This window comes from Theropithecus gelada, chromosome 7a, assembly GCF_003255815.1.
Source record: "Theropithecus gelada isolate Dixy chromosome 7a, Tgel_1.0, whole genome shotgun sequence".
Taxonomy (NCBI): Eukaryota; Metazoa; Chordata; class Mammalia; order Primates; family Cercopithecidae; genus Theropithecus; species Theropithecus gelada.
The window spans coordinates 23,781,547-23,794,822 of NC_037674.1; the positions used below are offsets into that span (position 1 = coordinate 23,781,547).

Consider the following 13,276-nt stretch of genomic DNA (forward strand, 5'->3'; position numbering starts at 1 on the left):
TCCTCCAATATTGTTAACCACCTCTCTTTCCCCATACAAAGAGGCTCCTGTGAAATAACAGTGATTCTTCTGCCCAAAACAAATAGTGTTCCAGATCAATTTATACTGACAGAGACACTCAGTTTACACAGATGCCCATGTTCAAACCTTAAATAGATGGGAATGAGTTTACCATTAATGGAAAAAGAGTGATTTCTGCAGACTGCAGTTTGGAACCATCAGAATGTGTTTTGGAAAAGCAGGATTAAAATAGACCATCTCAACTATCATGTTGCTCCCCAAGGCCAGTGCTGACTAAGAACATGAGTGAGAGCCCAGATCACGACTTAGTCACAACCTTTAAAGATTTGCCACAACTCTAACAATGGGCATTGATGGATCATATATGATGAAAGCTCTCTTTGCTACCAACTTTATTCTCTGCCTTCACCTCTCCTTCATTCTTTCCTTAGGCCAGTGAGTCCCTACTTGAGAGTGTATCAGATCACCTAGAGGGCTGCTGGGCTCCACCCCACTCTCTGAGTTTCTGATTTAGGAGGTCTTGGATGAGGACTGACAATGTTCATTTCCAGTAAGTTCACAGGTGATGCTGATACAGCTGCTCTTGGGAACCATCCTTTGAGAGCCACTGTTCTACACACTCCCTCCCTTTCCTTCTTTTCATACATTCCACCAGGCTTATGGATGGACACTTTTCAGACGCTTATATATTATAGGCAACCACTTTTGCTATGATCGCTTCCAAATGGCTACAGGATGTTGGTGGGTATCTTAGCGTGCAGTGCTTCTAGAAACAGAAAAGTAGAAAAAAAGAGAAAAGAAAAAGAAAGGGAGCATGAGAGACAAACAGAAAGAAGGAGAAAGTGAGAGTAAGAAAGAAGGTATTAAACAACACGGGAGCATCTAAATATAAGTAGTAGGGAGACACCAACGAGAACTCTCTGTGACATACAGTGTAGATGTGCCATGAGCACACAACTGTACCTTTCTTGGATATCTCTCTTTCCCTACAGAGAAGAGGCCACAAAAGAAGAATGAACAAATGGCCCATCAGGCCTAGATGATCTTTATTATATACACCCTGAGTTGTATTTAATATTAAGACTTGTAATAAACCAATTGTTCCCATGATCAGTACATATAATCAACTGTTCTCTGTTTAAGAGATGTACCTTCACATGTCATCATTGGACCGGGCTCAAATCCCTCCTCACAGGTGCATTCAAAACCTCCAATCACATTCTTGCAGGTTCCATTTCCACAAGGATTGCCGACAGAACATTCATCAGTATCTGCAAGAAACCAGGAATGTGTGCAAAACATGATGAATTGAGAAAATACCTTTTATTCTATCAGAGGATTTTAAACTGTAATTTTTTTTTTTTTTTTTTTTTTTTTTTTGAGACAGAGTCTCACTTTCTCATCCAGGCTGGAGTGCTGTGGTGTGATTTCAGCTCATGCAACCTCTGCCTCTCAGGTCAAATGATTCTCATGCCTCAGCCTCCTGAGTAGCTGGAATTATAGGTGCACACCACCATGCCCAGGTAATTTTTGTATTTTTAGTAGGGACAGGGTTTCACCATGTTGGCCAGGCTGGTCTTGAACTCTTGACCTCAAGCAATTTGCCCACCTCGGCGTCCCAAAGTGCTAGGATTAAAGGTGTGAGCTACCATGCCCAGCCTGATCTGTGATGTTTAATTCTCATTCTGTTCTTGCAAAAAAGGAGTATGCATGTCTTATTATCTCAGGTTTATAGCTGTGAAATTCGACTTGCTCAGTGGCAGTGGCAGTGACAGTGACAGTGAGAATGACAGTGCCTGGACATCTAGCCCTTACAGTGCTCTTCTCCATGAGTTTCTCCAGCCTCCCACATTATAAACTAAATCTTCTACTTCGAGTAGATGCTCTAAGGGTTAAAAAAAAAAAAAAAAAAGGCCCCTATCACCCGTCAAAAGTTTCTGCTTGTTTAAAGCTAGAAATAACATCCCCAGTTTGGCTTTACATTACATCACTCCCCAAGAAGCCTTAAACATGATGGGTTTTTGCCAGATATAAAATAAAAGACTAAACTTACGTAAAATAAAAGACCAGAGGTTAAGTAAAATTAATACATCGAATAAAATCAAGATTTAAGTAGATTTTGTTGATTCTGTTGAAACCAGATGGTTTACATTAAGCAGAGGAAAGGCTAGAAAAAATATGTTTAGGTTATGATCGCTCTAAAACATAGGCAGAGAGAACAAATCTTACCAAAGAGACCTAAAATGTGTGTGTGTGTGTGTGTGTGTGTGTGTGTGTGTGTGTGTGTGTGTGCATATGCTTTCTAATCCATCCACCTAGAATACTCACCGTTCTTATTCTGGCACATCCCTTGGGGGAGAATATCTCCCTTTGGGAAAGAAATAATTTTAAGAAATAATATTGATATTCTAGCTATCTAAGGCACAGAAGAGTAATGGCTCTTGTCAGTGGTTGTATCTTGTGGTGAGGTTCTTAAGTCAAAAGTGAAGGCAAAAGGCTATGGTGGGGAGCTCCTAGGCGAAGAGGGTCATTTCATATGCACATATTAGCACTAACTGAAGATTCTGAGGAGAAAACATTGAAATATTTGCTTTTGTTCTACTATAACATTCAATCACATTGCACCGTCAAGAATACTATTTCTCTTTCAAGTTAATAAAAATCCCGAAACCATTGATCTTTAGAGCTGCAAAGGTAATTAGAAATGTTATTTACTTGCATAATATTACATTCTAAGGCCTAGAAAAGCTTAAAAACTTGCTTAAACTCCCACAGCCATAGCTGGAGCTGAAATCTACATAACCTGATTTCTTGTACGAAAAAAGTACTTTCTAATTCACACAGACAAACTCTCAGCATTTATGCTACTATTAATTATGTTATATTGAATTGCTTTGGAATTCTTAGATAACTAAATATGATACTTGGATTTAAGTTAGAGTTAGTGTTGATTAAGGGTCAAAGGCCAGCCAGAGGAGCCATTATTTGACATTTTAAAAACAGGGTTACAACAAAAAGATTGTATACTGGTTATATAGCCTTTCATCTTACTAAATGTAAAAGAATCCAGATAAAATTTTTATTTGATAATCGAATAAGATTATGACCATTAACAATTTTTTAAAAATTTCACAAAGACTTTCATTATGATGTTGTCCTTTCTGGTATCTCTTCTGATATGTCCAGTGTCTGCTTTCACCATTAGGCTGTAAGGTCCATGCAAGGAAGGAACTTGTCTTCTTGGTTCAGTGTTGCAGCTCCAGAGCCTAGCACAGTGCCTGGGACCTGACGGTGACTCACTAGTATTCTAAATGAATGATACATGAGTGGATAGATAAAACTGATTTCAGGCCAGGCACGGTGGCTCACGCCTATAATCCCAGCACTTTGGGAGGCCGAGGCAGGCAGATCACGAGGTCAGGAGATTGAGACCTTCCTGGCTAACACAGTGAAACCCCATCTCTACTAAAAATACATACAAAAAAAAATTAGCCAGGCATGGTGGCGGGTGCCTAGTCCCAGCTACTCGGGAGGCTGAGGCAGGAGAATGGCGTGAACCTGGGAGGTGGAGCTTCCAGTGAGCTGAGATCGTGCCTCTGCACTCCAGCCTGGGCGACAGAGCGAGACTCCGTCTCAAAAAAATAAAAACAAAACAACTTATTTCAGTGCCATCTTGGTACCTATATTCATGGATATACAGTGAATACTGTATAGCCTAATTTTTAATTTGTAAAATTCCAATGGAAGAAAACTTATTACTCACCCACACATTCGTTCCCTGCTAGAATATAACCAAAGGGACACTCGCAGCGATAGGAGCCATCTGTATTGATGCACTGTCCATGTTTACAGACATCGGGTTCTTTGCATTCGTCCATATCTTAAGCAAGAGAAAAAAATAGTGAATAACAAGGTTTTTTTTTTAAACATGAAGACAAATTATGATCATTTCAGTGTTTAATCAATAGATTATCTAATAATGCAATGATATAATTGCTGTCTAAATGAAGTGACAAAAAAGTAGCACTTAATTTTCCAAGATAGATGGAGAGAAATAAGAATAACTAGAGAAGAAGCTGATTGAGAATACTGAGAAATGCTGAGAATCCAGCACAGGCAACTGACCAACTGCTGAATCATCAGGTCCCACGATGATCCCACTTCCATAAGGACAGATCTGGCGGAAGGCCTCTGTGGCGGAGACACTCATTAATAGATAGAACAATAGCAATTCGTTACAAGCTTCTCCACAAGCATTTTGAGGTAGCCAAATTGCCACATACTGTGCATATTGATAAATGATGGACAAAACAAGCCCAGAAACCAGAGGAAGTTAACGAGACTCCCTAAGATGTTGTGCCTACTCCTTGGGCATCTGTGATTCATGACATAATTAAAAAGAAAATAACTACCGAGGTCCTGAGATAACATAATTTTTAATGAACATTCTAATTAAACTTACAATTAAATTATATTGTGTTACTGTCTTCAAGGCCTACAGTCTTACTTACATCAAGGCCAGTCTGCACCCTGCATGGCCCAAAGAGAAATGCAGATGACAGACATACCATCAGGTTCCGTGGGGCAGAGCTCGCAGGGGTCTCCCCAGCCTTCTCCCTTCAAGGCACAGCAGCATTCCTGTTTGGAGTGATTTCTGGATTTGGGTGATGAACACTTTCCTCCTTCAAACTTCGCGTAACAGTAGCTCATTCGCAAATCTGCAGCATAAATTTATGACACTCTTCAGTTGCTTTTCTACTGAGTCCTTACTGCACGATAGTGAATAAAGAACAATCCACTATGTTATATATGTTCTCCTCTCAGGACCACAGCAATACTCCTTATGTGATTCTAACAGTAACCAAGCTGAGACTGTTACAGTCATGGATATCTTTTGTATAGTGAGATCTGATGAACAACTCTGTGACCTTAATTTATTACTTCTCATTTTAGTCACTATTTCAAAGTAACCCGATGTGAATCCAGTAAAATCCCAAACTGACAGTTTTCAAAATTGACATCTGTCAGTGACTTCAGGATTGGAAAATCCACAGATGGAATCATTCACAAGAGTCCTTCATTAACAGCTCTGCTTGCAATATCATGTTTAGTGAGCACACTAGAGAAAAAGAACCCTCTTAGTTCTAATATTTACTGTGACATCACACTTTGTTGTTTATTCTGTGTCCCCTAAACTCTGGAACCAAAATAAAATCCGAGATCACAGGCACAGAACAAATACAGAAGTGGCAACTTTGTAGATGGGCAAAAACACAACACAAGAGTTGGTCACTGAAGCAGATACTCCTGGAGATGCTGGCTACAAAACGCAGGTAGGGCTTTTTGTAGATTTTACACACACACACACACATGCAGAGCTGTGTCAACGTTAAATTTTTAAAATAAGCTTGTTTAGTTCAACACAGGGAGGGAAGGAAGAGGAGGGCAGGGCTGTGGGTGGTTGGGAACAGAATAGTCTTTCCTTGAAGGAATATATTTCAATATCGATTATTGCTTGATGACTCCAACAAAGAAGACGGGATCTACTTCCTATAAAATTCTCTAACACTGCTTGACATAATTTTGGAAACGGGCCTTTCCATTTCTTATAGAACACACTGACTCCAAAAAGTGAGCTCAACCAGGGGTATGGACTGTGTTTTCCCTCAAACTTGACTTCTCAAAGCCTTGCAAAACTCCTCTCATTACACAGAGGCCACAATCTGCAGGTTTAAAAGAAATGCTTTCATACCCATATTGTACTATTCTTTCTTTATATCTGACCACCTCTGCCTTTTTCATTCACTTCCATCACTGTTTTTCAATCCCAGGAACGATACTATCATAACCACCTAAGCACTTCTGATAAAACAGTTTTACCAGCTTTTATTTCATGATAAAGAAGACAATGTAGGAATAACAGAGTTGCCAGAGATAAAGGAAAAGTTTTCACGAATTAAAGTTTCTATCTATCTATCTATTATATTTACCAAGTTATGTAAATCAAATTCAGGTAGCCTCCCCAATAAACTTGCTCAACTTTTCATGGCTACCAACTCATCTAGATAAATCATCTCTCTAATTTCTTTTTTTTTTTTTTTGAGACGGAAGTCTCGCTCTTTCGCCCAGGCTGGACTGCAGTGGCACTATCTTGGCTCACTGCAAGCTCTGCCTCCTGGGTTCACGCCATTCTTCTGCCTCAGCCTCCCAAGCTGGGACTACAGGCACCTGCCACCGCGCCTGGCTAATTTTTTATATTTTTAGTAGAGACGGGGTTTCACCGTGTTAGCCAGGATGGTCTCGATCTCCTGACCTCGTGATTCGCCCGCCTTGGCCTCCCAAAGTGCTGGGATTACAGGCGTGAGCCACCGCACCCGGCCCATCTCTCTAATTTCTATTCCACTTCCCCATCTGTTGTGGGTAGGACCTGGCAAGCACCTTTCAAGGAATTATCCTTCTGAAGGTCAAGAGCAATAAAAGTCAGTCCTGCGGCATATCTGCCACCCAAATGTTCGCTTTGCTGAGAAACTTCAAGATTGAACAAATTCTCGTTTCTTGGAGAACACTTTTGATCTCTTTTATTCTTCAAGTTCTTTGTGACATATAATGTTTTGTATTTATCAGTCTTGTTTTTATTATTTATGCCTCCAACTACCTTTAGATATAATTCAGTGACAACTCACAAAAATGTCTCAACAAATATATGAAAACTTAATTCTCTGCTTTGTCTTCCAGTTTGTAGTGTTTCTTTAAATATGTATGTTGAAATATTAGTGTGTTAAAATTCTCATTCTTTTTTCTTTTAATAGCTGACCTCATCCCAGACCCCAGCTCTATCTCCCCTACACCACTCCACTCCGAAAAAAAAAAATAATCTTGGCATTAGACAGAGACTCAAATGCATGAAGTTTTGAGTCAGCCTAAGTGGCAAATTCCCTTCGTTGAACTTTGCAAGTGGGAGTGGCTCATTTACACCTGTGGTCTTTAGTGCCAGGCTCTGTCCACCTGAGTCCTATGGCATTCGCTTTTTAAAAAACATTATCCACGGTTCTGTGGAATTTTCTCATTTCATGGGCAATAGAAGTCTGACTCCTAATTTGTCATCTTACAAGAAAAACCCAGCTCTCAATTTCCTGGCTCCAGCAAAATCTGTGTTCTGTAGGAGATTTACTTTAGCTTGTGGTGATTCTCTAGAATTGGCTTATTAATCAAGGGTGCCTTGAGTTGGGGAAGAGAGCTGTGCTCACCCACATACTTTAGGACTCGCTGGGATGCCTGTTTACCAGTCCATCTGCAAAGAGCCCTTAATGACCTCGAAATTTCATCAGAACTACAAAAGTCACTTTCCCTGCTTGCATTCCTCAGTTCTGGCTCTGCCTCCTGGAGCTGAGCATGTGGCAGGGCTGCTCACAGCTGGGCAGATTCTTCCTGCAGCGTTAGCTTGCTCTGTGATGGGCCAGTGCAAATTGAATTAATAGCCTAGGAGTTTCCTCTGGCCTGCCACATCGGCAGATTCACACCTGGTTTCTCACTGCTTTCTTTCCAAATTCAGGCCAAGCCAAAAGCACACAAAAACAAGGGAGTAGGAGTTAGAATTTATCTGGCTAGTCTGTACCATGCAGAATATCTGTTCGAATTAAGCACCACCCTGAAATCCACACAGACCACTGACAACTACCAACAAGCTGCAAGCAACCAGAGAATTCTCAACACTCTCCTTCTTACTTCCCAAATAACTAGTTGAAAAGTAAAAACTTAATCAGATCATTAGAATAACAATAAGAGTCTACAAAGGACTCAGAAACTAACAAAGCTTTGTCACATATCCAGTAAGGCTGGTTGGGCCGATATTATTGTTGTTTAAAATGAGGAAATTCAGCTTTCAAAAGATTAAATGACTTGTTCTAGACTAAATATGGCAGGGCTGGGACCCCCAAACTCAATTTTTTGAATCTTAAATGATATCCAGTGCCTCTTCCATGTTTGGTAATATGGAAGCAAAACTAAAAAACCATGCAAAAAAAAAAAAAAACAAAAAAACACCCAACAACCAAAAAAAAAAAAAACCCAACTCAACACCAAAACAACAATAACAACCAAACAACAAAAGATACAAGTGGAAAAAAAAGAAATACATGTTTGTTTCATGAAACTAGTCTGTGTATGTAGATAGCCATACACAATTGTATTGTTTTTTATTTTTTTTTTATTTTTTTTTATTTTTTATTTTTTTAATTTATTTATTATTATTATACTTTAAGTTGTAGGGTACATGTGCATAACGTGCAGGTTTGTTACATATGTATACTTGTGCCATGTTGGTCTGCTGCACCCATCAACTCGTCATTTGCATCAGGTATAACTCCCAATGCAATCCCTCCCCCCTCCCCCCTCCCCATGATAGGCCCCGGTGTGTGATGTTCCCCTTCCCGAGTCCAAGTGATCTCATTGTTCAGTTCCCACCTATGAGTGAGAACATGCGGTGTTTGGTTTTCTGTTCTTGTGATAGTTTGCTAAGAATGATGGTTTCCAGCTGCATCCATGTCCCTACAAAGGATGCAAACTCATCCTTTTTTATGGCTGCATAGTATTCCATGGTGTATATGTGCCACATTTTCTTAATCCAATCTGTCACTGATGGACATTTGGGTTGATTCCAAGTCTTTGCTATTGTGAATAGTGCTGCAATAAACATACGTGTGCATGTGTCTTTATAGCAGCATAATTTATAATCCTTTGGGTATATCCCCAGTAATGGGATGGCTGGGTCATATGGTACATCTAGTTCTAGATCCTTGAGGAATCGCCATACTGTTTTCCATAATGGTTGAACTAGTTTACAATCCCACCAACAGTGTAAAAGTGTTCCTATTTCTCCACATCCTCTCCAGCACCTGTTGTTTCCTGACTTTTTAATGATCGCCATTCTAACTGGTGTGAGATGGTATCTCATTGTGGTTTTGATTTGCATTTCTCTGATGGCCAGTGATGATGAGCATTTTTTCATATGTCTGTTGGCTGTATGAATGTCTTCTTTTGAGAAATGTCTGTTCATATCCTTTGCCCACTTTTTGATGGGGTTGTTTGTTTTTTTCTTGTAAATTTGTTTGAGTTCTTTGTAGGTTCTGGATATTAGCCCTTTGTCAGATGAGTAGATTGCAAAAATTTTCTCCCATTCTGTAGGTTGCCTGTTCACTCTGATGGTAGTTTCTTTTGCTGTGCAGAAGCTCTTTAGTTTAATTAGATCCCATTTGTCAATTTTAGCTTTCGCTGCCATTGCTTTTGGTGTTTTAGACATGAAGTCTTTGCCCATGCCTATGTCCTGAATGGTACTACCTAGGTTTTCCTCTAGGATTTTTATGGTATTAGGTCTAACATTTAAGTCTCGAATCCATCTTGAATTAATTTTCGTATAAGGAGTAAGGAAAGGATCCAGTTTCAGCTTTCTACTTATGGCTAGCCAATTTTCCCAGCACCATTTCTTAAATAGGGAATCCTTTCCCCATTTCTTGTTTTTCTCAGGTTTGTCAAAGATCAGATGGCTATAGATGTGTGGTATTATTTCTGAGGACTCTGTTCTGTTCCATTGGTCTATATCTCTGTTTTGGTACCAGTACCATGCTGTTTTGGTGACTGTAGCCTTGTAGTATAGTTTGAAGTCAGGTAGCGTGATGCCTCCAGCTTTGTTCTTTTGACTTAGGATTGTCTTGGAGATGCGGGCTCTTTTTTGGTTCCATATGAACTTTAAAGCAGTTTTTTCCAATTCTGTGAAGAAACTCATTGGTAGCTTGATGGGGATGGCATTGAATCTATAAATTACCTTGGGCAGTATGGCCATTTTCACGATATTGATTCTTCCTATCCATGAGCATGGTATGTTCTTCCATTTGTTTGTGTCCTCTTTTATTTCACTGAGCAGTGGTTTGTAGTTCTCCTTGAAGAGGTCCTTTACATCCCTTGTAAGTTGGATTCCTAGGTATTTGATTCTCTTTGAAGCAATTGTGAATGGAAGTTCATTCATGATTTGGCTCTGTGTTTGTCTGTTATTGGTGTATAAGAATGCTTGTGATTTTTGCACATTAATTTTGTATCCTGAGACTTTGCTGAAGTTGCTTATCAGCTTAAGGAGATTTTGGGCTGAGACAATGGGGTTTTCTAAATATACAATCATGTCATCTGCAAACAGGGACAATTTGACTTCTTCTTTTCCTAACTGAATACCCCTGATTTCTTTCTCTTGCCTAATTGCCCTAGCCAGAACTTCCAACACTATGTTGAATAGGAGTGGTGAGAGAGGGCATCCCTGTCTTGTGCCAGTTTTCAAAGGGAATTTTTCCAGTTTTTGCCCATTCAGTATGATATTGGCTGTGGGTTTGTCATAAATAGCTCTTATGATTTTGAGGTACGTTCCATCAATACCGAATTTATTGAGCGTTTTTAGCATGAAGGGCTGTTGAATTTTGTCAAAAGCCTTTTCTGCATCTATTGAGATAATCATGTGGTTCTTGTCTTTGGTTCTGTTTATATGCTGGATTATGTTTATTGATTTGCGAATGTTGAACCAGCCTTGCATCCCAGGGATGAAGCCCACTTGATCATGGTGGATAAGCTTTTTGATGTGTTGTTGAAACCGGTTTGCCAGTATTTTATTGAGGATTTTTGCATCGATGTTCATCAGGGATATTGGTCTAAAATTCTCTTTTTTTGTTGTGTCTCTGCCAGGCTTTGGTATCAGGATGATGTTGGCCTCATAAAATGAGTTAGGGAGGATTCCCTCTTTTTCTATTGATTGGAATAGTTTCAGAAGGAATGGTACCAACTCCTCCTTATACCTCTGGTAGAATTCAGCTGTGAATCCATCTGGTCCTGGACTTTTTTTGGTTGGTAGGCTATTAATTATTGCCTCAATTTCAGAGCCTACTATTGGTCTATTCAGGGATTCAACTTCTTCCTGGTTTAGTCTTGGAAGAGTGTAAGTGTCCAGGAAATTATCCATTTCTTCTAGGTTTTCCAGTTTATTTGCGTAGAGGTGTTTATAGTATTCTCTGATGGTAGTTTGTATTTCTGTGGGGTCGGTGGTGATATCCCCTTTATCATTTTTAATTGCGTCGATTTGATTCTTCTCTCTTTTCTTCTTTATTAGTCTTGCTAGTGGTCTGTCAATTTTGTTGATCTTTTCAAAAAACCAACTCCTGGATTCATTGATTTTTTGGAGGGTTTTTTGTGTCTCTATCTCCTTCAGTTCTGCTCTGATCTTAGTTATTTCTTGCCTTCTGCTAGCTTTCGAATGTGTTTGCTCTTGCTTCTCTAGTTGTTTTAATTGCGATGTTAGAGTGTCAATTTTTGATCTTTCCTGCTTTCTCTTGTGGGCATTTAGTGCTATAAATTTCCCTCTACACACTGCTTTAAATGTGTCCCAGAGATTCTGGTATGTTGTATCTTTGTTCTCATTGGTTTCAAAGAACATCTTTATTTCTGCCTTCATTTCGTTATGTACCCAGTAGTCATTCAGGAGCAGGTTGTTCAGTTTCCATGTAGTGGAGCGGTTTTGATTGAGTTTCTTAGTCCTGAGTTCTAGTTTGATTGCACTGTGGTCTGAGAGACAGTTTGTTATAATTTCTGTTCTTGTACATTTGCTGAGGAGTGCTTTACTTCCAATTATATGGTCAATTTTGGAGTAAGTACGATGTGGTGCTGAGAAGAATGTATATTCTGTTGATTTGGGGTGGAGAGTTCTATAGATGTCTATTAGGTCTGCTTGCTGCAGAGATGAGTTCAATTCCTGGATATCCTTGTTAACTTTCTGTCTTGTTGATCTGTCTAATGTTGACAGTGGAGTGTTGAAGTCTCCCATTATTATTGTATGGGAGTCTAAGTCTCTTTGTAAGTCTCTAAGGACTTGCTTTATGAATCTGGGTGCTCCTGTATTGGGTGCATATATATTTAGGATAGTTAGCTCTTCCTGTTGAATTGATCCCTTTACCATTATGTAATGGCCTTCTTTGTCTCTTTTGATCTTTGATGGTTTAAAGTCTGTTTTATCAGAGACTAGGATTGCAACCCCTGCTTTTTTTTGTTCTCCATTTGCTTGGTAAATCTTCCTCCATCCCTTTATTTTCAGCCTATGTATGTCTCTGCGTGTGAGATGGGTCTCCTGAATACAGCAGACTGATGGGTCTTGACTCTTTATCCAGTTTGCCAGTCTGTGTCTTTTCATTGGAGCATTTAGTCCATTTACATTTAAGGTTAAGATTGTTATGTGTGAACTTGATCCTGCCATTATGATATTAACTGGTTATTTTGCTCGTTAGTTGATGCAGTTTCTTCCTAGCCTCGATGGTCTTTACATTTTGGCATGTTTTTGCAATGGCTGGTACCGGTTGTTCCTTTCCATGTTTAGTGCTTCCTTCAGGGTCTCTTGTAAGGCAGGCCTAGTGGTGACAAAATCTCTAAGCATTTGCTTATCTGTAAAGGATTTTATTTCTCCTTCACTTATGAAACTTAGTTTGGCTGGATATGAAATTCTGGGTTTAAAATTCTTTTCTTTAAGAATGTTGAATATTGGCCCCCACTCTCTTCTGGCTTGGAGAGTTTCTGCCGAGAGATCTGCTGTGAGTCTGATGGGCTTCCCTTTGTGGGTAACCCGACCTTTCTCTCTGGCTGCCCTTAAGATTTTTTCCTTCATTTCAACTTTGGTGAATCTGGCAATTATGTGTCTTGGAGTTGCTCTTCTCGAGGAGTATCTTTGTGGCGTTCTCTGTATTTCCTGGATTTGAATGTTGGCCTGCCCTACTAGGTTGGGGAAGTTCTCCTGGATGATATCCTGAAGAGTGTTTTCCAACTTGGTTCCATTTTCCCCCTCACTTTCAGGCACCCCAATCAGACGTAGATTTGGTCTTTTTACATAATCCCATACTTCTTGCAGGCTTTGTTCATTTCTTTTTCTTCTTTTTTCTTTTGGCTTCTCTTCTCGCTTCATTTCATTCATTTGATCCTCAATCGCTGATACTCTTTCTTCCAGTTGATCGAGTCGGTTACTGAAGCTTGTGCATTTGTCACGTATTTCTCGTGTCATGGTTTTCATCTCTTTCATTTCGTTTATGACCTTCTCTGCATTAATTACTCTAGCCGTCAATTCTTCCACTTTTTTTTCAAGATTTTTAGTTTCTATGCGCTGGGTACGTAATTCCTCCTTTAGCTCTGAGAAATTTGATGGACTGAAGCCTTCTTCTCTCATCTCCTCAAAGTCATTCTC

General features: G+C 39.6%; 1 protein-coding gene across 2 annotated transcripts in view; it reads right to left on the reverse strand.

Annotated features, from left to right (window-relative positions):
• FBN1 (fibrillin 1) overlaps positions 1–13,276 on the reverse strand; it is a 245,476-nt gene that overhangs the window by 25,724 nt on the left and 206,476 nt on the right. For both annotated transcript variants that reach the window (XM_025389802.1, XM_025389803.1), the window contains exons 51-54: positions 4,590–4,739; positions 4,147–4,212; positions 3,785–3,901; positions 1,173–1,292 (exon numbers count right to left, since the gene is read on the reverse strand). In XM_025389802.1, coding sequence (XP_025245587.1) covers positions 1,173–1,292; positions 3,785–3,901; positions 4,147–4,212; positions 4,590–4,739 — 453 coding nt within the window. The remainder of the gene's footprint in view (positions 1–1,172; positions 1,293–3,784; positions 3,902–4,146; positions 4,213–4,589; positions 4,740–13,276) is intronic.